At 36.2% G+C, this 26535-nt stretch overlaps 2 protein-coding genes across 2 annotated transcripts; both read right to left on the bottom strand.

Annotated features, from left to right (window-relative positions):
* Positions 1-356: 356 nt before the first annotated feature.
* On the bottom strand, positions 357-9539 carry LOC132166648 (auxin response factor 19-like). Its single transcript, XM_059577498.1, has 13 exons — positions 8713-9539; positions 7133-7245; positions 6931-7026; positions 6788-6844; positions 6520-6675; positions 6325-6409; positions 6044-6134; positions 5804-5968; positions 5504-5699; positions 4893-5031; positions 1893-3817; positions 1226-1416; positions 357-1136 (listed from the first exon to the last, which is right to left on the bottom strand). The coding sequence occupies exons 1-13, from the start codon at positions 8753-8755 to the stop codon at positions 959-961; spliced, it is 3435 nt and encodes a 1144-aa protein (XP_059433481.1). The 5' UTR covers positions 8756-9539; the 3' UTR covers positions 357-958.
* A 12202-nt stretch (positions 9540-21741) lies between these two features.
* LOC132165324 (DEAD-box ATP-dependent RNA helicase 17) lies at positions 21742-26380 on the bottom strand. Its single transcript, XM_059575836.1, has 10 exons — positions 26195-26380; positions 25951-26023; positions 25725-25834; positions 25196-25339; positions 24977-25085; positions 24531-24880; positions 24378-24451; positions 23236-23540; positions 22482-22728; positions 21742-22336 (listed from the first exon to the last, which is right to left on the bottom strand). Exons 1-10 carry the CDS (start codon positions 26331-26333, stop codon positions 22088-22090), a joined length of 1800 nt encoding a protein of 599 aa, XP_059431819.1. The 5' UTR covers positions 26334-26380; the 3' UTR covers positions 21742-22087.
* Between the last annotated feature and the right edge of the window lie 155 nt (positions 26381-26535).

Genomic DNA, 26535 nt, shown 5'->3' on the forward strand with positions numbered 1-26535 from the left:
GAGGACTTGATGTTGTGTATGATGAGGTGCAGCCGTGCAGGGTTGGTGGTTGCGAGAGGATGATGAGTTCTGTTCAAACTGTATTTCTCTTATTTGCCTACTTGGCGTATTCCTTGTTCTCCCCATTCGATCGCAACTGATTTTCATTCTGTCAGCAGTTTTGTCTACTTCTCTAGTCGGAACGAATAAAGAGAATCATAATTCCTCCACAAATAACTTATACACATGGAAATTAGAAAAGAAAAAAAATAAATTATATACATATGGTTAAGTTTCTTAACACTAAAATCTCACTGAGATAGCATTATTTGCATTGTTGAAAGAGAACATAATTGTAATGTGAATTTCTTCCGCGATGATGAAACTGCCCAGTAATTATCTCGTGGGAAATAGCAAGCACGGGTTACAAAACTTACAAATGGCACCATACATGGTGCATAATATGTCTGGTCGGAAGTCATACTACAGCTACTGCACATTCTGTTGCGCATTTGTCTGTCTTAGCAATATACAAATAGCCACTAAAGTGAATGTCAAATTAATTAAGAAAGGGTTAAGGATCATATTATACATCTCATCCGCTTTTTCTTGATGCATCTTGCCGAAAAATATCGCCCCTTCAAGCTAACAGTAGCTACAAAAGCAGGTGCAAGGATCAAGCATTGGATGAATGTCGGCTTGAGCTCAAGGTCAGCACCAGCATTTACGAAAAGCTTCCCCTGTAGAACTTGGTGTTTTTTTTTTATATGGTAAGAATCAATGACATCATTCCAGGGCTCGATAGCAATGTTGTTCTGTTACCAAGTAACTACTTATATTTTATGGGGGGGAGAGGGAATAGGCTCCCTCCACATCTCCTGTTAGAGCTGGGAGAAGCCAACTAGATTCTCAGATAAAATCTTAAACAAACCATGATCCGTGCCAGAAAACCGCATTCTTAACGCATTCTTGAGAACCCTTATCGATTAAATGAGGCAGCAGAGTTATCATCATACCTCCATGCATTATTACCACTGTCAGTCCCACTACAGGCTTGATTTGGGACAGGGACATTGCCTAGATCTCCGTCTAAACTCATCTGCTGTACTTCAGCAGATGATAATATCTTTATGCTCTGAACACAACTTACGAACTCCCTGAAGGGCAATTAGAGAATGACTAGTAAAAAAATAAACTGGAAAATCAAAATGAAGTAACTAAAGTGTACATGGGGTGCTGAACTTACTCCCAAGGATCGTCACCAACAAGAAGAATATCATTCTCATGATCCACATAAACAAGTTTCCAGTCATTCCGTTGTGGATCTTCTAGCTGCCCTTCAATTCCGAACATACGGGCAAGATCGCGCCTGAGCTCATCATACCCTTTGTAACGTGTTACATCAATACATCTCCCCACAGAGCCACGCTTTTGAACCTTCAAGAATAAAGCATTATTAGGCATTTAGAGAATGTCATTGGAACTGTGCCGTGTGTATTTGAAGTTCTAATCTAAAGCACTCATTCCCACTCAAAATAGGTAAAGTAATAATTGCTATAGACAGTAAATGGCAACTGCATCACATGCTTTCACTGAAACATGCATAAGAGCTCAATTTTAGCAGACACACAGTGATATTTGACTTTAAAAGCAGAACATCTTGCTGCATAAGATTGCATTATTTCAAATAACTCTGGAGACTCGTACACTCAGGAAACGTAATGAAGCATGCAGATCCACTTTGAATGAAGGCTAGCACAGTTGGGTATCAACAGAGACTCTTTTTGGTAATAAGGCTGCACTGACTTGCAGAATATATTGTTGCACCTAACCAATGCTAAAGTTAAAAGAGTAAAATCTACCTTGCTTTGTAAAGCATTTCTAAAGCAAAGAGAATAAGTAAATCAATAAACCTTTGTATATGTTCGCATTCGTTGATTCTGGTTAGCCCACAATCCGCCGCTCAAAACTCCAGTGTCGTTGATAGCAACATCACTTGAACATCCAGGCTTGAAAGGCATGTTTGGCACCCCAAATGACTGAGAGCTGATCCCAGCAGTGGACAACTCTGCATCAATATCTCTTGGAGTACCACCATAATTAGCAAGTAAGTTCTGAAGATCTTTTTGAGAGTCGAACCCCCTTGACAACAAAGTGTCAGGCGCCAATCCGTCAACATTAGCTGCAAATGGGAGATTGTTCCGAGGATGCGATTGGACATCACCATCTAGACCAAAGGTGGGGATTGAGAAGTTCTGCTGGATGGTACCAGCATCCAGACAATATGATGTTCCAGAAGAGGATGCTTCCAACTGATCCGTGATGGTACTTTTATATTTTAGCTGGTCTGGTCCTTTTGAGCAGGGCAACTCGTGTTTGATCTGTATATCAGATTTGCACTGCATCTCCTGAATCAGATTACTTGCAGGCTCAACCAATGAATCCCCCAGTAATATGGCTTGTCCTTGTTGGTTTCTGTTCAGGAGGTTGGATGGGGGAACCTGGCAATTATTAGTAGAAGGTGAGGTTGAACAAGAAGGAGCATCTCCTTCTGTAAGACCAGAATGGGCTCCGATTGCTGTAAGTGGCTTCTGCTGGCTCTGGGGCTGGTTCACATGAATCTGTTGAGATTGCATCAGTGCAGAAGTTGAGAAGCTATTACCATTGAGAAGCTTCTCTGTTGAGAAGCTATTGCTGCTTAGCTGTTGCTGCGGATGTTGAGACGAAGGAAGTTGTTGTACTTGCTGATTTTGCTGATTGGGCTGCTGTTGGTGTAGCAGCTGAGGCTGCAAAAGTGAGCTTGGTGGGGAGAGCAATTGCTGCTGCTGTTGTTGCTGTTGCAATTTCTGTAGCAACTGTAACTGAAGTTGTTGCTCCGGAAGGCCTTGCTGTGACAACTGTTGCACTTGTGGCTGCTGCTGTGCTCTCTGTGACAGGCTCTGTTGCAACTGCAAATACTGCAGTGGGGACTGTTGCAATTGCGCCTGCTGCTGGTGCCTTTGTAAGAGACTTGCTTGCGGTTCAATTTGTTGCTGAAACTGTGAGTCTTGAGGTAGAGATGTCAACTGCAATGAACTTTTACCGTTAGAGTGGATACTCTGCTGAGATTGGGTATTGCCTGTCAGTATTTGCTGTTGTTGAAGCTGAGAGTATAGAACTGGTTGCTGCAAACTCTGACTTGGGATCTGGTTAGGAGCAACACCACCATTATTTACAAGACCCGGATGACATATCTGTTGCTGTTGCAGTTGTTGCTGCCGTTGCTGTTGGGGCTGCTGTTGATGTAGTTGCTGATGCGGCTGCTGTTGCTGATGAGGCTGCTGTTGCTGTAGTTGCTGATGAGGCTGCTGTTGCAGTAGTTGCTGCTGCTGTGGCAGCTGTTGCTGCACTTGCTGCTGCTGTGGCAGCTGTTGTAGTTCCTGCTGTTGCTGATGTTGCTGATGTTGCTGCAGCTGCTGTTGGTTAGTAGGATTCTGCAATAATTGCTGGAGGTGCTGCTGTTGGGGCCATGTGACAGGAGGCTGTTGCAATTGACTGACTTGGTTTTGTGGATTGGCTTTGTTAAACTGGAGACTTGGTGAAGACATGACAGGGGCTTGAAAACTCAATAATTTAGATGGATCATCAGCATTAAGGTTATTGTGCAGGGCAGTTGAAGAAACCATGGATGGGAAAAATCCAGATTGAGCAGCTGAAAACTGATTATTTTGCTGCCTGCTCATCCACTGCATCAAACTCAAACCAGGAAAGATTGAGCCAGGGGCATCCTTCATGCCAAATTCATCGCCAAGCCAGGGCATGGCTCTCTTGAAAGCATTCTCTATGTCAGACTCATCATCTGTAAAAGCACTTCCAAAGATTACAATTATGGAACATATGGCAGGGGAGGTTTTGCAAACTGTTAAGTGATTTTGCCAAGTGATAGTCCTTTGAGTTTGCAGACTGTTAAGTTCAATGTTGACAAGTTAGGTGTCAAAACATGTGGTCAGGGTTGTATTACTTTAGGTTTTGGTTTAGGGTTGAATCAGTATAAAATGGGGTTTAAGAAAAGCAGGAATTGAAGATTTGAAGACTTCGGTCGCATTGGATCAATTGAAGTGATGCAAACAGTTCACATACAAATTTCATAAAGGTTTGATTGCAAGTTCGATTGAAGTTCATTCAATTGAAGTGTGTATCATGTTTCCAAACAAAAATCCGAGAGCTTCGATTGTAGTTTGTTCGATCGAAATTGAAACCCTAAAGTTCGATCAAACTTAAATTGATCGTAACGGCTGCATACAGTTTTAATTGTAGGCCGACTTAGCTTTTAAAATTTAGTTTTCACCTAACCTATATAAGCCTAATGACCCACGATTTTCAGAAGGCAGGTAGTAGTTCATTGTTCTTGGAGAGATTCTAAAACAATTTTGAAACTAAACAGATCCACACACACCATATACACAGTCCAACTTTTAATTGAGCCAAAGAAAAACCGATTTTTTCCACCCCCCAGGGGGATGGGGGACGGGGTGGGGGTGGCGGTGGGGGGGAAGAGAGAGAGAGAGAGAGAATCTCATGTTGTTACTATAAGTTAATTTTAAGTACCATGTTTAGCACCGAGGATGATTAGGGTACCAATTTGCAATAATGATGAACAAAGCAACATAAATTCGGTTCTTAAAAATTTCATAAAAAATAACTCACATCCAAACCAAAATTCATCCCTTCCATCATGTTAGATCCAGAATGACCAAGTTTCTTTAACCATTTTATTAAGGTGCCTAATACAGCTCTTAGATGCATTGCTCATTTACAAGAACTACTTTGTTTACAATTTCTGTATTAGGCATGAAATCATATTTCTCAAAGGTAATCCACCTTCCACACACTGTAACGCCACTTTTAGAAGGAAGGGTGGGGGTACAGTTTACCTGGCATCCCTGGCTGTCTGGGAAACTTAGGTCTGAAAAATGGAGGTGGACATATGTAGAAAGGAGTTACAACAGGTTCAACTTCCCAGATCGAAACTCGGCTTGGTCGTTCACCAGCTGTTGATTCATCCCATCCAACCTGTAAAAAATGTGAACATTGATCAACTAGGTCAGCTGATACAGAAAGTTAACAATGCCCATAAATTTTGACTTCAACATACCAACTAAAGAGCTATTTCAATGGCATGGAGGGGTACACCCTTAAATGGACCCAGAATGATTGACATTTAAAACCACAATGCACTCTAGAGGTCTAAAATTAAGCAGCATGACGGACTACGACTTAACCCCCAACACTAGCATATATTTAAAGAACTAGGCCAGGTAAAGAAATTACCTTGTTGCCAAGTCCATATAACTTGGAAACATCCTGAAATGCCTTATATAGATTATCTACACCTACTAAATGCATGTTGCAACTACAAAGCTAATTCCTAAGAAAATAAGTAGTGAATACACTCCCTAGAAGGCACAACACCGTAACATATTATTGCTTGTTAACAGGTGCCATGGATTCTATTAAAAACCAACTTACATATGCTAAAGAATACCTGAAGATTGCGCCACTGTGAATTTTTCCATCGCAAAGTATCCAAATCACTGATACCAGTAATTGTACCCATGTATCTGCGTACTCCTGACTCCTCAGTCTCAAACATCATTCTAAATCGCATGCCAAGTGAAACTTGGGTATACATTGCTTTATTATACTTGGCTAAGGGAATCACAAACTCAGAAGGGCTGGCCCTGTCAAAATTAAATGTATTTTGTCAGAACCTGTCATTGAAAAATTATAAAATTGTATTTATCACATAATAATAATGACAACTTAAAAACTCTTACAGCAGTACCTTGGGTTGTAAAATATAGTAAATGGACTGTTATTTGCAGCAGCATGAGCTGCAGCAGCAAGAATTCCAATATGCATGCTATCACTGGATATGACTGATGAAGAGAGAGCTGGCTGCTGTCTATTCGCACGCTTTATGCCCAGAAGAAGCTGGGATTTTTCATCTCTACACAGAACAGGATTATTTCAGCTTAGTAATGGAAGGGAAAATAATCTAGCTTATTACGTCTCTGTTTTATACCTTATAAAAAGAACAGAATCTCCAGCAAAGAGTCTTTTTGTGCTAACAAAGACACTCCAACCTGTAGTCAGCAGGTGCCTTTTTGGTTGGCCTGCAATTAAAGCACTATGCAATTTTAATGTATTATTATACCTGCCTTCAATAATCCAACCCATACAAATATCCAATGCAAATTCTTCGTTTGGAACAAACGATCTAGAAGAAAACATTAATAGATTATAAATAAGCAGCATAATGAGAGGGAAAAAGGGAGAGGATGAATGTGTTGAAAGGATCCATACCGCGATAAATATGCCTGAACGTCCACGAATTGTCATGCAAGTCTCTAGCTCCTAACTCCTGAGCTGGGGGTTGCATTGAAAAATCCTATTTTAAAAAAAATGGCGATCACTTAGAGAGATAGATAGATACTGAATGTACAAGATGGAATTCTCTAATGGAAATCACAAATTAAAATTTCAAAAACTGGTACGAACTAGAGGTGGAAAGATCTTCTCAGCTGCTCGACGAGGTACTGAAAATCCACCATGTGTGCTGGTATCACTAGCTGTAAGAGTTTTGCAGAAGAACTCAGAAGGTTGTCTGCTTTGCTTGAGGCCCAAATCAGATGCCAGTAATGCTTCCTTGTCATACTGTAGAACAGCCATTTCAAACAATGTTCTATATATGCACACATGATTACATGTGAAAAGAGAAGTGTGCCAATATGGATATTATAATTTTCAAATTGAATAGCTGACCTACTTTGTTTACGGGTTGAAGGGTCATCTGTGCATAAACCTCATCAGTTTCAGGATCAGCCTGATTCAAAATGTAGACACATGCATAAGAATCCAATAAGATTTCACTAATTTAAAACAATAGTGTTACTGTGGATACTCTCATACATGCAATGTGACATTATGAAGCATGCAAATCAGCTTTGGAGGAAGATTAGGGTAGTTGGGTATGAAATCAGTCTCCTTTTGCATTGACGCTGCAACCTGAAAAAGTCAGTGGCCAGAAACCTCCATCAAAATCCAGAATCCCAAAATTGTTGCATTTCCAATAGAAGTAAAAGAGGGAGAAAGGGGGAAAAAAGTGGCATACTTGCTCACTGTGGCCTTGAGGAAAGTAAACTACAAGACTTCCAACTGGAGGCAAAGAAACCAGAGGTCCCGCACAAGCATGCCACAACTCTGAATTAATACTCTTCCTCTCCCCTGTTCTCAATCCAAACAAAATGTTATCACCATCATACAAAACCTCAGAAATCGTGAGAGAACTATAAATGTCAATTGCTCAAATAGTTCATACTAATTTTATTTCCTATGAAACTTAGATAAAAGAATTTCAAATTTCAGATATGGAAATTAATTAAACAACTCATTTAGATTTGCAAAAACGCACAAGGGTTAGAGAACTGTAGGAGAAATTGTTACCTAAGGCAGGGGCTAAAAAGCTGCTATTAAGCTCAAGGGTTAGACAAATTGTTTCACACTTTCCCATTACAATCATTACTGCAAGACCCTGATATTAAGATAGTTGTGGGGGCGCAGCCAAACTAATTCCATGCTCTCATAAATTTTTAGGAGAGAGTATTCCAATAACTGGGATCAAATAAAAACACTGAGGAAGGCCTCATAATTGCTAAACCACAAAGATAACAGGTTCTGGTTTTTGCAATTAAATACTTAAAATTATAGTTGACTCAAAGACGTAAATATTGAAAAGTATTTATTGTATTAACAAATAATCTTTAATATCAGTGAGAGCCAAAGGGTCTCGTAATAGCCTGCTTGTTTTCTTTGTTGCCATTGTTGTAGGACCTTCATTTTGATTTATCTGGTTACTGATACGCCAAAGGAAAATGCTAGCAAATGAAGGAAAAAAAAAAATACAGAATAGAAAATCAGTTTTCTACTATGTAATGATCTCTCAGTGGCTTTAGTACTCACAGGTGATCAGAACTCTGCATTCCAAATAAAGGGAAACGTTTTTATGTTTCGAAGTCATGCTTCTACATTTTCCCAGCTTATCACAGCAAATCATCAACAACATATTTTGAAATTTGGTAATCATTTCACATTAAGTTGTTCAAAGGCACATCTAAACAGAGAGGCAGAGAGGGAGATCAACCTAAATATCATCACATTTTATACGTTCTACAAAACAATTAAAATAAAATGGTTTAAGCTATATGGTGAACTTAAAAAATACAGACGTAATAGAACCAAAATTGAATAAATTAAAAATATGAAAAATCTTCAGTGTTAATTCAGCAATTAAAGAACTTGAAGAGGGGGGGTGTTGTCCAAGAGAAACCCTGGAATTCACGATCGAAATCCGGACACAGGGTATTCACAACAAACTGGAGTCCATTTGTATACAGTTCATGCTTGCAGCATCAGATAATCTTGGTTTTTTTGTTTTTTTGTTTTTGTTTTTATAAGAGCAAGACAAAAGAAAACTCCACCACAAGAATCCATTACTCCATAGGACCATAGCGAAAAACCTACTCTTATATAAACCTTACATGCTGAGAATAACACTGAAGCATCAAAATCAGTTTAAACCGCACAAGAATTTCCAAGGAGAAAAATTCAAACAAACAGCTATAACATAAAATATATATATATATATATATAGTAACAAATTGAAACCATAGAAGTGGAATCAAGTAAGTAGACCTTCTCCAGAATTTGGCAGAAACGCATTTGGGGGAGCCTTCATTCTGACAGATGTGAAGGAGCCAATTGAAATATGAAGAAGAAATTCAATCACCTGCTCAGTTCCACTAAGATATACACCATTCAAACAGTTCTAGTTGAAACCCATTGCCCAATTACCAAAAGGGACTTTAAGAATCTCCTTCTATGCCCGATACAAAGTCCGCCCTATTCACATTGAATCCTAGCAATCAAACCCCATCTCCCTACTGCAAAACAGAAGCCACTACTAGCTATCTCCCGAAGCATTTAACTATGCAGCTTCCCCAGCTTAAAGAAACCCAGCAGAGAAAAAGTGACTCTTTCCACCTATTTCTCTTAGGTAAAGAGAGAGAGAGAGAGCTCAAAAATTGGAGAGAATTCGCACCCACAGCTCAAAGCTCACTGATAATAACTTTGAATTCCCAGAATAAACTCCCCTAAAGAACCTACAAATCAGATTTTCTGCAGCTGAAGATTCGAATCAGCAACTGCGGAAAATAAAGAACTATGACAAAGAGATTCCAATTCCAATTCAATCCCACCTCGGAATCCAAATCCCCCAAGCTCAGGAACCAGAAATCGTCTGCAAACAACTGGGGTTAGAGTGTCACCGAACGTGGCGGTGACCGAATAAGTTACCGGTGGTGAAAAATGGACGGCAAGCTGAGAAATGGAAAGGAAGAGAAAGGGTGTGTAGTATATTGGGGTCCGAGCTGGAGAAGATCAAGGTGGAGGGAACCTGAGTTGTCGCCGAAGAAATCAGAGACCGAACAAAAAGCAAAGCAAAGCTAAGCAAAGACAGCTTTCTTTTATGTGAACAAGCCGACATGAATATGAAACACGCTGAAGCAAGTCAGGCACGGTTAATACTTAAAAATTACCACTAGTAGTAAAATTTTACCAAAGTTTCATTCGATTTTTCCATCAAATCTTATATATGGTACAATATTAATTAAATAGTTAAATTAATTATATATATATATATATATATATATATATTTTTATAAATTTAAAAATTCAAAACAACCCATGTATCATAGTAAAATTTATGGTTTTCAACCATGCCTCCATCATTTAGTCATTTACTTTTTATCTGGATTAAATATTTCATATATTGAACTCAAACTTGTTAAAATATTAATTAAATTATTAAATTTATTGATTCTTATCCGCATAAACAGTAATTTAAAGAATAATGTTAAAAACCAAAATGTTTGTGGCAATTCCATTAACCGATACCAAAATAAATAATAATTATAAATGATTAAAAATCTGTTAAAATTACGTTAAGAAATTTAAAAAATACTTAAAAAATTATGTTAAACAAAAATAAAACTCTTTCTAAAATATTATATTTTTCAATAGATAAATGCTTTGAGTCAATTTTTTTTTTTTTTTTTTTTTAATATTTTGTCCATCTCATCTTACAAATTATCCATTAAATTTATGGACTTATGTAGACGATAGACCCTACATAAGTCAATGATAAATCTCACAAATCTAATAGTTGATCTATTAAATTTGTAAGAAAATATAACATAAATATATTAAACTTATTGACCCTAACCTTTAATAATTGACATTTGCTTTTTCATTATGAGAGTAATGTCAATGTCATACGCAGGAGTACGCGCGAGATTCTTCGTTTGGATAAACGGTAAATTTTTGGTAGTGGGGGAAGTTTCTTGCTGGTTGACTCCAAGGATAATGTAAAAAGTTTTCGTTCAAATTGGTTTAAATAGACTACTATTTACCATCTCAAAAAAAAAAAAAATAAATAAAAAAAATTGACTACTATTTATAAAAAAAAAAAATAATAATAAAAAAATAAAAAATAAAAATCATTTTTTTGAAGAGAAATATTAATTTAATAAATTAATTTAAAAAAAAAATTGCTTGAATCCTTTAATTTTTTTTATTTTATTTTTTAAAATTATACATTATCCTTGAAGGCAAAAACATCCATGCTTAGCGACCTTGGTAATTTAATTTGTCTATTATTTTGTTTATTTTATTAAATTAAAATAAAAAAAATTTATTTTGTTTATTTTATTAAATTGAAATAAACAAAAAATTATTTTGTTTATTTTATTGAGAATTATATGCTTTTAATAAATAGAATTGAAAAAAAAAAAATATATTTGTCTAACTTAATTTAAAAGAAATTTCTATTTGAAAATAATTTTATGTTTTTTTGGCTGTATTTGAAATTGAACCCACCGAACCACATCTTTTTCTCGAGGAAAACACGATTTCAGTGATTATCTATTGTTTTATTAATTGGAGTATAGGATTAGGGGAATCATCAAAATCACTTTAACTAAAGTTAGCTTTATTGACTTGAGTCTTGTTTGGCGTACACTCTCTCCACTAATCGCATGCCCTATCTATTACTTTACGTTCTTTTAGTTTCTTAAAAAATTTGACACTATTAATTTTGTTCTACTAATTATTATTATTATTACTTCTATTCAAATATGTGAAATGGGTTACAACAAATCAAATAACTATAAAAGGGTGAGTACCTCAATAACAAAGCCTAAAAGAAAAAGACAGTACAAACATATAAACAAATAGTAAGTAATGGTTTCATTCATGATTTCAAAAGAATCATAAATGAGCCAATCCTTTTTAAGAGTCACACAAGGCGGTAACAACTAACAACTAGTAAAAGGACTCGATGAAGAGCCCTAAACAGTAACGACAACAACCATAGTGAAATGGTTATTACAAAAGAGGTATTGCCGAAAACTGGAAATGAGTCGTTGATGAAGAACGAATACCAACTACAAAAGTCTATGCCGCTAGATAAAACCACATAAGAACTGGGAGATAGCAAACCATAAAAAAACAAAGAGCACATCAGAACACAAAAGAAAAAACAGATAAATAACAATAAAACAACAAAAGAAATACAACCAGTCCACAAACACAGCAATTCCAATAAAGGAGAGTCCGTCGGGGGGAACGGAGCGCTAGTGGTGCATGAGATCCACTAATTACTTAATGTATGACATTTCTTTTACAACAATTTAACTATTCATTTTCTATCGATTTAAGTTTTTAGAATAAGTTCATCAAATTCTCTTGTTTTCACTTTTACCTTTAATTTTAATTAAATATTTCATATGTTGGACTTTCTTTATTAAGTCATAATAAAAATATTAATTAAATAATTAAATTAATCATTTTCTATAAATTTAAACTTTTAAGAAAAACAATAATTTAACATAGCGAGACGTGTAATTAATAAAGTCTCATGCTTACCTTTAAAAAATGTTCTACATATTATGTTTCTTTCTTGTAAAATAAGATAGCTTTGAAGGCACAAAAAGATCGAGCATAGTGAAACTCGATTCTCTCAAATCCCAATCCCTAGCCTTACCCCACCCCAGCCCTCCAATAATAATAATAATAAAAAAACAACCACTTTATCTTTAATGTCAATAAACTAATAATATTTGATTCTTGACTCATGAAAAAGGCAGCCCAAATAAAGAAGAATGGAAAAAGAAAGAAGAATTTTTATATACACGTTAGAAAGGCCACTAGCCGCAAAAGCAGGAGATATTCACATGTCACAGGTTCGGTGATTCCTGCTTCAGACATCATTATACTGCAATTAAACTAAAACTTTTTTTGTTATTAATTAATTAATTTCCATTTTATTAATATACCACTCTATGTTTTTCCGCAGAAAGTCATGGTGCGTGACGATTAATCTGGACAATATGAAGATCCTGATTTTGAGCGTCTATGATGCTGTAGGACCCCACCTTATATTCCTTTTCCTCCAAACCCAAGAATAAATTAATAACGTAGATAAATAAATACATTATTTGCTACCAATCGTTTAGAATAATATTTATCATTCAATTCTGTGAGCTTGGTAACCACCAGTCACCCAAAACTAATTGATGCCTTTATATATATATCATCGATCGGTTAGAGATTAAGGTTCATATTCTGCATAATCACTTTGTAATTCTCTAGCATAAAGGCCACGTGGGCGGAACAGAGCATATATAGTAAGGGTATATAGGAAATTTCAATGTATTAGGTTAGAATTTTAACGGGAGACGGTTAATATAAGTTGTAACCTAACTTATTATTCTTTGACGTAATGAAATTAGCTACTCTCTCTTATTGGTACAGACATATTGTTGAATCACGTATATTTTTTTATATTCTATTTTCTCTCGTTTGTTTATTTACTTTTCACTAAATTGCATCGTCCCAAACAATCCTAACATTCCTAATGTTGGATTAGAAAAATGCTTGGGGTACCTCCTCAAGAGCAAGAGGTATATATGCCCTTGGAGAACACAAATGAATTCCCCTCACTTGATAGCTCTTTCAAAAAAAAAAAAAAAAAAAAAAAAATCCTACCAAGTTAGCAAAAGTGGCAAGGACTTAGGTTGCTTGCCACGGGCTTTTGTTCTTAGATGCAAATGTCCAAGGATTTTGCTATCCTTCTTAGATGAAGAATCACTGAAAATATTTTCTCGGTGTTTATTACTGTTTTATCGCGTCTTTTAGCTGCTGGTAAGTTTTTTTGGCAGTTGACGAGAAAGATAAGAACTATGATCCTGTTATGAAGTATAAATCATAGGAAGGTATTCATGACTAGTAAGCTGCCAATGTAAAGGGTGACAGAGGAAAACTTTTACTACTTAAAATGAATAAATGATTCAAGCTGTCACCTATCATCCGTGATGGTAACAAGTGAAACATTTCAAGACCAAAATATATGAACCTCGGAATATTTTAGAGAGAAAAATCAGGCAAATAAGTGAAATTTTGGAGACCAATAGAGGAGTTTGAAGAAAACTGCAGATAGAGGAGCTGAGAGAAGTCCCACGGGAAAGCCCAGCCAAGCATGTGAAGTAATACAGCTTTTGTCGGGCCAACTACCTCCAACTCTGACCAGAATGTGGGGTTTCATTTTGGTTTCAAATTAAATACTTTCAATTTCGGTTTTAATTTCTTTAATCAAATAAAATCAATTTGAGTGGCTGGCTATCATGGATTCCCCGGTTGGCCACTGCCCTTCTCTTCTCTTCTGAGTTCTGACCCAACCTTGTACGGAGTACGTACCTTTTATTTACTTTTCATTATATATAGATATAGATATATATAAATAAATAAATATATGTATATTTGTTAGCATAAGTTTTTGAATATTAGAGAGAGTCGTACGTTTCTGCAATGAATTCGTCTGACTGCAAATCACAATATAATCAAACTGGGATCCCAAAAATAGCTTTTACTATGTCTAGCTGAAGACTCTAAAACAGTCTGAGTTAATAGGCCCCACCACACTCATGAAGTGACAATGTATGTGGACATTGAAATGTGTAACGTGCCGTAGCTCTCTCGATCTATTTATAATTTTGGCCAGATATTCAATTACACCTATTCCAATGGGTTTTTATTAATCCTCTACCAGCATTCTTAAATCTTAATTAAAAGCTCATAATTAAGAAGACATATATGCATACTCCTTTTGTGGTTGATTGTGCACAGCCTGCACAGGAATAGGATCCTCTCCACTATTCTTCAATCTTATATATATATATAATTCTTTTGTGCACAATAGGATCATCGTCCCTCCGTATTACATCGTTGAATGTTATAATAAAATTTAATTAAAGTTATAAAATAAACTATCTTCATTTCAATATAGAATGAAAAACATAAGCGAAAAATGTTATTGAAGGCCTATATGTAATTAGATTATTATTATTATTATTATTATTATTATTTTTTTTTTTTGCCGCATGGTTTTAGAGATGATCTTGAGTGCAAATAAGGAGAGCCTATGAATTGAAGTGTGGACATGCGATTTTGCAAGAGGCAAAAATCTCCCACGACCCTTAATTACAAGATGGTTGCGACTAATCGCGGGATAAAAATCTCGTGCGACCTCCGTAGAAGGTTGGCTCAAGCGAGAACGTAATGGTGTAAATTTAAATAAATGACACCTTTTCTAATTCTACTTTAGGGTTGAAACCCCCTGCTTCCATTTAAGCAGAATAAGGATGAGTTTAATTAGCAACAATTTTGATGGAGAAAGGGCAAGATGACACGTAAATTAATTACTTATCGAAGCGGGAAGAACTACAAACGTACGTTACGCCATCAAACCAAGCAAAGGAGACAAGACATAACTAACACTTAGTCATATGATTTTGAAACCACGTTGAGGATGATCATGGCCAATGCGCGCAATTTGTCATTTCGGAGTTCAACTTTCTCTTTGTTGCGTTAAATATGTCCGGAAAGAGTGTCTGCCATTACTAATTACCGCATGCCAATGCATCTTCTAAGAACCCTAAAATATCTTTCATGACACCCATTACGTTATCAATATTTCAGATTGATCACCCCACTTTAAAGTAAATCCATTTGGGGGTGTTTGTTACGCAACAACTTATTATATATGAAAATTCAAATGCGCAATTGATTAAACAAAGAGACACGAATTTCCTTCAATGCATGTCATTTTCATAAAATAAAATAAAAACTACTATATAGAGGTAATTTTAGGGAAAAGATTTTTTTTTTTTTTATCAGTTTATTATATAAATACTGAATGAATACGTATAAGATTATTTTCGTCATTTATGTTTTTAATACTGTGTTGTATAAACTATGATGAAAATTAAAAATATATGAATAATAATCATGTCAAGTCTCAGGAAACAATCAATAACACTCGAGATTTAAAAATTGAAGAAATAAAGCAATGGGGCAAACCGAATGATTCCGTTGCCCGTGGGTGCTCCATATATATGCCAATATAGAATGATCCATGTTAGGTATGCACATGGCGGGGGGGGGAGGAGGAGTGCTATAAAAATGATGTTGAGGGGAAAAAAAGAAAGAGACAAGAGAGGAATAAACTCATAATTAGCGTGTCTTCTTAAACGAAGTGCGTTTGATTAAGGTAATCATGGGATTATTCCCCGCTAATAAACAACCTGGAGAGTTGTGTTTTTGATGTATGCCTTTCCAAAGAAAATTTTATGCATGCATGAGAGATGAGATGTTAGTGTATCTGAAGACAGTGACATGACATGCATATCTATCTGATGGATCCAGCATCCCGAGTCATGCATGGTCCCTACGCTGCGAAACTCAGCATCCGCATGAGAGGAGCAGAGTAAAAGTGTCCTTTCCAAATGGTGGGGGTGAATGACTTTATGGGTTTTCTATTTGATTAATGGGACGGCACAGAAAATGCTAAATTATTTTGTGATTCAATTTCAACCGTGTCGAAACATACGTATAAAATTATAACACGATAATGAGACGTGAAAATATATATAATATATATAGTTAGAGAGAGAGGGGAGGGGGGGAGAGTTGATGTTGATAATGGTGCCACTTAGGTCACCATCCAGGCGATTGAACAATATCTCTTATTGGGGGATCTGAAGGTTCTTTGTATTATCCACAATATTTTTGTGTTTGTGGACCATTTAAACCAGGCACTTTAATTGGGCGCACTATTAAAAAGTGGGGTTTAATCAATCAACTTCCAACTTGTGTACGGTGTAGATAAAGATCGGGTTTTGGAGTGGGGCGATCGAATTGGGCAACCAATTCCTTCTACCTGGCCCTCTTTTTAGTTTTTTCCACCCTATATATCATTAATTTCCTGCAATTCAGTGAGTATTTTTGTGTGTATATTTTAGCATCCAATTCTCTCTATTTACATGTGATAAAAAAGTAATAAATGCTACCGGAATATTAGAAAGAAAAAGAAAAAAAAATGTTAAAAAGTAATAGCCCTAGAAATATCTCATCAACCTTTATCATGATCACAAGCTATATATAGAGTCATGCATGACAAAAAATATGATGGCTAGAGTTTTTGCTGATGGGTTTGAAGCCATTGCTGCCATGCATGTATTATTATATGTATACCATATATTCTTATCAAAGCTTACTTATTCTTAAGCTGTTCAAGAAATCGATAAAATGATCAGTGCAAATACTTCTGCTGCAGTACTCTGCAGGCATATAATAACATTGCATGCAGATTATCACGCCTAATTTTTTTTATTTTTTTGGGATGGAATATATATATATATATATATATATATATGGAAGCTAGTAATGATGTTGGTGTTAAAATAAATAATAGATGGAAGATGTATATTATTGTGAAGTTACGTACAAGCCTAGGGGATAGGTGGGTTACATAAATAGAGATACAGTGAATAATTAATAGGGGCCGCCCATTAATGAAAGAAGTAAGAAGTAAGAACCCTAGAGAGCGAGCAAGAAGCGAGATTCACGGCATAGATGACTGTTGCTTGCTGGGAACCTTCTCATCAAAGTGTCCGAAACTTATAATAATAATGACCTTAAATATCATTGCTCTTGTCCCCTTTATCTGCCACACCCCCACGCTTCCCTTCTTTCTTGTTCTCAACACCAACGGTTAAACCCTGTTTTCTTCCAAATACAACTATTCCCTTTTATTTTTAATTCCAACACCGACAACCCCTTTGTAAGATATTCTTTCCCCTTTTTCTTTTTTTTTGGTGGATGAAGCAAATCAACTAGTGACCACCCAAATACGTACGGCGCTAATGGTTGATGCATAAAATCAACTGGTGATCATTCATGCCTAGTCTTTGCTCTAAAATTCTTGCAAGACGACTAAATGTTTGAGTGGCACGTCAGGAAGTGGGAGGGGACAGCAGTGCCATTTTTGATACTTAAATCAGTAAAATATAAAGATAAAAATGAAAGAAATATATTGAAATTAAGGCATGAGAGCATGCATGTATCTAACTTTCTACGTACTAACCTTATATAAGCTAAATACCATTTATGTCGTGTGCTTTCACAAGGAAATTATCGTCAAACGGCCATTAATTTGACTTGTGATTGTGCGGGTGATTTTGATTCACCTTCCTTTAATGAACTATTTTTCTTAAGCGGGTGCATTCATTATTTTTTATAAAAGATGATTGAGTGACATGATATTTCCCCCTCTTGGACGTGCGCTTCGCACGCAAGGTTGGATTTTGGTGAGAATTGGCTATTCTGTGTGCCTAACGGGCTGTACTCCATACTTCCATTCCATACATAATTCATATAATCACAAGTCACTTAAAATATATCAATATAAGATAAGTACAATAAAAGAGTGCCAAGAATAAATATTTTGAATTTTTTTATTTTTTTTTCTCCACCCTGGAGTAGTGTAATTGCTAGAAGTGCTATTATTGGCATTCACGTGGGAGAGTGATTATTGGTAGGTTTCAGAATCGGCCCCCTTTGGAGGATTACAAGCCAGGAATTATTGCAGTCCTTCCTCTGACGTGTAGCCAGACAAATATCATCATTAGATGACCATTTAATAATTTACTGAAAATGTCTGTTTTAATGAAATGATAAAAATTTATATATCATGTCTACTTTTGGTGTAGACAGCCAAAACTAACACTTGGAATTTTGAAACTCACTTATGTTTGCCACTTTCTTGCAATCCAACATTATATATATATATATATATATATATATATATATATATATGTTTGTGTTTGTCAAAGAATCTAGTATATATTCTCCCATGCTTATAATTAATGTCAAAAACATTAAATTATTAATTTGCTATTTTGAGAGTCCATTTTATCAGAATGTGGTATAAAATTCTTTTTTACGGTCTTCAATAAAAATTTGACACATCATATAAAAATATCAAATACAATGTAGATAAATTTAGTGTATCTTTATCAATTTAATGAACTTTTTCCTATTCATTATAACCTAATGCCCACCAGGCCAGCACCACTCACCAAGCCCTCCACCCACCTTCAAGCTCTTGACATTGAAGTTTTCAAAAGAAACTAAGACGATGGCTCCAGTGGTTTTGTCAATAGAATAATAATTATTTGGTGTAAAATGTTATATTAGTTTTTGATGTTTCAAACAAAGGTATCTGCTTCTTATTAGCGAGTACAAATTAAATACCTAATTTACACTACGACGTGACGTGATTGAAATTATTTTCTCTAAATCTCCAAGATTTTGTTTTTGTGAAAAATGAAGAGTAAATATTGTAAGATTGGAGGAGAAGTTCAATTATTATTTGTTTTTGAGTGAAGGCAAGTCAACCTCAATTTTGCCGTGCATTTGGTTGTGGTTGTGGTAGTTAATGGTGCGTGCAAAAATAGTACATGACTTGAAATCTCCAGCTTTCCATTTATGAAAAAGACGGTGATAATTTGATCCTATAATTGTGGCCACCATCAATTTGTGCAGGGGTTTGTTGTTCAATCGTGATCCTAAAATAAAGGAGCCATGGCCCAACTTCTGCTCTACTTCTGGCATGATCTTGAGAGACGTCGAATAATGCCTCATTACTTTTCTTTCAGTCAGTCGGCTCTGCTTTAGCTGGCTTTCATTGATGTCCGAAGGTCGGGTTAGATTATGGTTCAATTGAATTTGAAAAAACGTTTATTTATTTTTAATTTTTTAATTTCTTTTTTTATGCAGTTTTACGTGGACAAATATTATCACGATTACGTTCATGTAAAGTAGTAACTCTGGTCGCTACTTCTTGCCTTTTTTTTTTTTTTTTGTTCTTTTCTTTTTGATGGGTTATTGTTCATTAGAGCATTTATACTTGGCTAGCCAAAAGTTAGCCCGAGTGCAAATTTAAGTGAAAAATCATCCACATCCGGCTAGCTCTTTTAACAAAAAATTTGGTGAGCTGATGATAGCCTGCTACAATGTTTACCAATGTTAAAAATGAAAGACACTTTTTTATTCTATCATCTTTTCTCCTCCCACTAAATAAAGAATAAAGAATAAAGAAATCATTGAAAAATAATATTTAAATATAATAGTATAAGTCGATAGCTAAAATACAGAGTTTGATGTAAAATGTTTTGAAAAAATTGAAAGTTAAAATAGAAAAATGTGATTTTTTAAGCTAAAATGAATAAAAAATTTACTGAGCGGGATGTAAATGCTAAGGTGTCTTTTTATAACTCCTTTATTGTTTATGATTGTAAACAAATGAAGACGATGAAGCATCATGCGAAATGGATCATTGCATTCAACAACAAAGTCATTTTTAGTTTGTTAATTTGATCACTTCATGTTAATTATGTTGCTTAATTGTAATTGTTTTCATCGACATGATAGCTATTCTTATTATTATTTTTTGTTTTTGCTAATTAGGACTTTAAATTTTAGTTTTTATAACTAATATCGAATCTTATAGTGGATGGCAGCTATATTGATAATGGCTTATAATCCTCCCTAATAATGCTTCACAGAACCATGTATGCATGAATGACTAGTCTGCATCAAAATCTAGAAGATGAGGATGTTCTACCAACAACTATGCAGCCTTAAGATCTCGTTTGGTAATGGATTTCAAAACACTTTTTTTTTACTTTTAAAATCAATAAACACTTTTTTCCCCAAAGCTATTAATAAGTAATTTAAAATACAAAAGTGAAAAACACTTTTCAAAACCATTATTAAGCATTATGATTTTAGAGAGGAATCTTGAAATGTTATTCTTAATTCTCATAATTGAATACAATATTAGCGGCTAACACAAATTCTCTTGCACATTTTCAATGCGAAATTAATGTTGCATCAAGAGAGTCAAATATGTGTTATCACAGTTAATATGTTGTCATGTCATCATGTCATTTAAAATTTTAAATGATCATATCATATTTTAATATGTACGTGGGCATATAATGCTTACGGTATACATTTAATGTACATGTGACATTCATGCCTAATGAAACGGAGGTCACTAGTTCGAATCTCCCTCCCCTTTTTGTGCGGACATGTAAAAAAAAAAATGTACATGTGACATTCACATGAGTCGTTGTGCTATGAAGAGAAAAAAAGGTTTATTGTTCCCAAGAGCTAGCTTAATCGGCTAGGACCACGCCTAATAAAACAGAGGTCACAAGTTTGAATCCCCCCTCCCCCTCTTGTGCGGACATGTCAAAAAAAAAAAAAAAAAAGTTTATCATTATTAGTATTACCCATTTTTATATCAGGCAATATGATTTGTTTGAAGTGGTTTATTTTATTATATATATATATATATATATATAAACTAGGAAAACTAATTAAAAACATCATATCAACCGGTGTGAAAATGGACCCCAAAAGAGAGAGAATAAAAGTCGCAATAAATTTGAAAATTTGGGGATGGCACATTGGTGTCCCCACCAACAGGGACGTGAAGTGGGCCCAATCACGGATAATGGACCTGATAGGAATTAATATCGGCCTACTTTGTCTTCCATTTGGGTCAAGTAGTGGGCCCAAAAGAGAACCTATCCAAGGGAAGCTAAATTCACCTGACGTGGGGGGTATAGACACCTCATCATTGTGTTTATGGTAGTCCCTTCGTCAACGCGTATGGGCGCTTTGAGTTTGAGCCTTGAGGTACACATGCTTCTGTGCCCCATCCCATTCCCTTTGATTTTGACTGGTTATGAATCTGAATCTCCATGTTGGCGTATATACCTACGAATTAGGTGATCAAGTCCAATAGACGAATGGAGTGCAAGTGATTAAGCCCCACAAGCTTGTAGTAATCAACCATCCAATATCCGATAATAATATGAAGAATGATTTAACATAAGCTTAAACCTAGGTGTTTTCCGAATCCGCTTGGATCCAATTTCAACTGAAACGGGACCCTTTTGAAATTGGAATACGTATTCTTTGTGTTCTGTTATAAGACGCATACCCTAATCCCATTCTAACGGGTCAAATTCCAACTAAAATTGGACTCAAGCCAAACCCGCATTTATCTCCCCACACTCCTTTCATAATTCACACTCCAATCTTTTTCTAAATTTTTTAATCAAGAGCTGTATTCAGTATTATCAGGATGATTTGAGTTATTCCACTTCAACATTATTCTGTATTGGGCCTGCAGAAAAGACAGTTGTTGAATAACCCAGTCTTGGGCTCAGGCAAGCAGTTTGGAGACAGGATCCGTTCACAAACAAAATGCCTTTATATTCTCTGTTTGTGTGTCAAAACTTTAATCACCAAATCTCAATACAAGCTCCTAAACTACAGTAGAACTACATGACCCTCAAATCATTCCTGAACTAAGAACAATACCTTTGGCATATGCAATTGCTTTGGCCCGCTGCAAATGAACCACTCAAAAGCATTGACCTATTCAATTCCCTCACTCCCAGCTTCCATTCGTTTAGCCATCGTCTGCTACCTAGACAATGTAAAAGCTATAAACAATTTACCAGCATAGCTTTAATAAGCAGCAGCAGCATCCCCCCTCAACAACCGATTCACATTGTTGCTGCTTGATATTCAGCATTCATGTTTTACGCACAAACTTCCTCTTTTTCGACAGCCCCCTTTGCTTTTCATCTCTCTTTCTCTTCTTTGTTTGCTTTTGGAATGACTGTCCAACTAAGGAGGGTTGTTCTTTCAATGCAAAGCTCTTTGCGACATGCCCCAAGTGAAGTTTCTTCAGCATAAAAATTCTTTTCAGCTCACCACGATGGGCAGTGTATGCACGTACCCAGGAGCAAAATGCGTTCTTGGCTAGGTTCTTGATCGTAGGCTAAGGAAAGATATGAAAGGAAAAACATTAAATTTAGAAAGAATAAAAAGCAACATACTAATTGTTAAAGATGAAATATGTGATTATCCTAGTGTACCCAAACAGAGGGAGTAATTTATTACGGATCAATGTGCAAAGATTATACCTCGGATAGGATAAATGATTCAAGTGCCTTCTGCACAAGTAGCACCCAGGGATGAAACTCTAAAGTCAGAACCTTCTTGACATAGTTCTTCTCATTGTACAATGGAAAACTATCCAACACTTTAAGGAGGGGATACTCAGTTAGTGATATGCCATGTTTCTCCAGGTCCAGTAAATAATCCATTTCAACTGGTTGCAAAAACAACAATGAATCTCCTCTTTCACCCAAGCGAGCAGTTCTTCCAACTCTGCATCACGGATCAAAGAAAGCATTAAGCTCCTATGGACCATTTATACTACATCAACAAGAAAGCTGCATGGGCTAGATTTACATATTCTAAGGACCCAGCCTGGGGAATCTCAAATGCTCATGTAACTTTAACCTCCTATCAGAGCACTATTCTGACGATTCCAGTAAGATACGAGGAAAACACATTTGCTGTATTTTTCAAAGATGTTTGAATGACTTAGGATGCCTCTGTTCTGAGATGCATTCAACCAGATGAATCTGGTGTACTCTCTGCCCTGTATGAATCTCATGCTCAGACATGGGCATATTATATAATGATGTTTGTCAATTGAATTCTAGATAAAATTCATTGAATGGTCATCTTAGACCGGACATGAAATCAGATAAGAGAACTCCTGGCACCACTAACAGTCACCGAGAGAGAAAAAGACTAGAGCAGCAAAAAGTTAAAATAATAACAATAGCAATAAAATTTGAAACAAAGAACTCAGGAAGTCTCTGATACCTATGCACATATTCTGTAGCCTCTCCTGGAGAATCATATTGTATGATAAATCTAACTTCTGGAAAATCCAAGCCTCTAGCAGCAATATCTGTGGACAAGAGAAGAGACAATTTTTCTGTTTTGAAAGCCTGAAACGTGGTTCTTCTATCCTCCTGCTTCATATTCCCATGTAATCGAAAAGTTTTGCAACGAACTAACATCTGTCTTAGTTCTTCATCTGGTTGTGAATGAGCCGAGAACTTGAATGCACTTAACAGATAATAGTGAAAATCTACTGCATCGCATGTTGAAAAGAATACCACAATCTGTATAATGAGTATGTGAGGGAGCTTAGACAAATTGAACCATAAAAAGGAAAAAACTATTACATCAGGAAGATAAACTTTTAGAATCAGTCTGGAAGTAGAGGCAACAATGGCCGTATCCTCAGGAAAAGTATAATCCTTAATAATAAAAGGACACAATTGCAGTAAGTAACAACATTTATCAGTGAAATCTGGCAAGTACAAAGAGCTTCACATTTTGCAAAAAATTTAGGAATCCGTGAGGATATTGCAAATTTTCTGAGAATATATATTATGGAAAATAAGAAATGCTATTGATGCTCCAGAACTGGCAGTGGACTATAGTCTCTTGATACACTCGGAAACTCTAAACATGTGAAGATAATTCACCAAGATATTTGGACTAGATGATCAAAATCAAAGTTAGGCAGCTCAGGTAAAGCCAGCTCATATAAAATTCATACTCAAAGTGATCACTGTTTTGGTCAATGGTGATTCCCTACAACTAAAATAAACCCCACACAAGGATTCTGTTTTACATTTGGCGGGGTGGTGGGCAGGGAGGATTACACTGGGAGCACAGAAGAATGTAAACCTGACACAAGGAGTCTATTTATATTACTTACTCTCTTCTTTCCTTTTGTGAGGTGGTGGTGGGCAAGAGTGGGAAGGGAAGGAGGGGGACGAGGGGTACACAATTACACTGGGAACAGAAGAGGATATAAACAGCTGTGGTTAAACATGTAGTTAAACCTTTTTACCCGCCAAATCCAGTTTAAAGCAGTTTAGGGCATTACAAAACTAGAACCTCACATGATACATAAAACAATGGAAAGTTTAAAAGTTCAACTGTCTTACCTTTTGGCTTGTTCCTCTCTCAAAAAGATGCTTTAGAATGGAAAGAAGTACAGCAAGCCGTGAGCCACAGGGTACTGCATAGAAATTGGATCAAGACTTTTGTATAACAATGCTGTGAAGGTTCATAAAATCAAGCTTTCTATCAGCATATACCTTTCACATATCTCTGAACTAATTGATCTGGAACCCGGAAATCTCCAATTGAAGAGCTCGTGGATTTAACAGGATATTCAAATTCATCATTCACGTTAGATCCCAAACCTTTAAATGATAATACCGGCTGTATCTTCTTGTCATCAAGGCCAATCATAACAGGATTCTCTAAACTAATTTTAGCAAGATGATTTACTTTTTCATTTAAGGTAGCTGATAATAACACATTCTGCCTCTGAGGTTTAGAATTATATGAATCATCATTCTCCTTGCCAACATGGCCCTTTTTCCTGGAACCCAAAAGATCTAGTATTTCCTTTATTTCTTTCCCAAATCCTAATTCCAAAATCCTGTAAAGCACAGGGAGATACATCGTTATAACAGTACTATATATGTCATGGTTAAAAGTACCATAGGAACCAGAGATTGTAGGGTTTAGACTATACCTATCTGCTTCGTCAAAGATTATCCAACGCAAATTAGTGTGCAAGAAGGATGTTGTATTCTTTAAGTGGTCCAAAAGGCGCCCAGGAGTTGCAACAAGAATAGATATGCCTGCAAACGGACAACATAGAATATCCAATATATTTTTATGGACGTGTCCAAAGATATGACAATAGAAAGGAAACTGATTTATTATATCAAAACTAGACACAATTTCTTACCTTTGCGCAGCCTGGCTTTCTCCTTTGACCTGTTTTCACCACCCGTTATATAACCCGGGACAATCCAATGAAATCGGTGCAATAACTTCTGCAAAATTTCATAAACCTGCATGCATAGCTCCCGCGTTGGTACAAGGACCAACGCTATAACCAGCAGATCAATTAAAGTTGAGGATTAAAAAAAAGAAAAAACGAAAAGAATAAGAAAAAAAAAAAGAGAGCCTATAATGGCATTGACAGGAATGAATGGCAATATATCTTGGTTCTAACAATAAAAACATGTTAAAAACCAATATTATTTCTCCAGTAAAACGTGATTGAGCAAAATCAGCTACAAAAAACTCAAAATTCCACTTTCATAACCATGAATAGAGTTACTAAGACGCTCGTTCAATGCCTGGATTTGAATCCCACCACTATCATTTTATGTCTCTCTAAAAGAACATAACATGGAAAGCTCAACAAGCAAAGCATATGCATGACTAAAGAGTACGAGGATGTTTTATTCTCCATTAAAGAGACCACGCACCAAAAGTTCCATCAGAGCGCTGAACACGAGGTTGGTCCCCCTGCAAGTGATGAATAATCGGAGCCAAGTACGCCACCGTTTTGCCCGTCCCAGTAGCAGCATTCACAAGTCTACAGCACTCAATATTGAAGAGCACAAAACAGCAAACAGATGAAACTCTCTAAAGAAGAGACAAACACCAACAAGTAGAAGAAGAAGAAGGAGAAGAGAGAAAAGAGAAGCATACACGTGACGCCCGGAGAGAATAACCGGAATCGCTTGGGCCTGTACCAGGGTCGGGACTTCGAAGCCCATCCTTTCTGTTTATAACAAAGCAATGCGTTTCCGATTAGTGAAGCTAATTTCAACCAAAATATTAAACAAAAGAAGGTTTCTTTTTCCAAATTTCTAGCTGGGTTCTATGTAATCAGTAACATAGATTTCTCACAGGTTCAGTACAATGAGAGAGAGAGAGAGAGAGAGAGAGAGACCTCGGAGCTGGTCGCATAAGGAGACTTGGAGGCCGAGGCTGGAGAAAGAGCATGATGCGAATATCTCGCTATCTTTGAGTTCCTTGCTCTTCGTCTCTGCTTCTTTACTACTGGCTTTTTCGCTTCTCTTCGTCGCCATGACTTGGAGGAGGGGGAGGACCTTCTTCCGCTTCAGGTTCTTAACCTAAATCGGAACGGTGTCGTTTTCTTTATCCATTTTATAGAGTCTGGATCAGGGTCTTATCGGTTTGTACAGTACTTGTATTTCACTACCCGGAAACCGACCCGAACGCCAAGGTATACCATGCTCCACTACCAGTGGGCTTGATTGGGCCGGATCA

This window comes from Corylus avellana, chromosome ca11, assembly GCF_901000735.1.
Source record: "Corylus avellana chromosome ca11, CavTom2PMs-1.0".
Taxonomy (NCBI): Eukaryota; Viridiplantae; Streptophyta; class Magnoliopsida; order Fagales; family Betulaceae; genus Corylus; species Corylus avellana.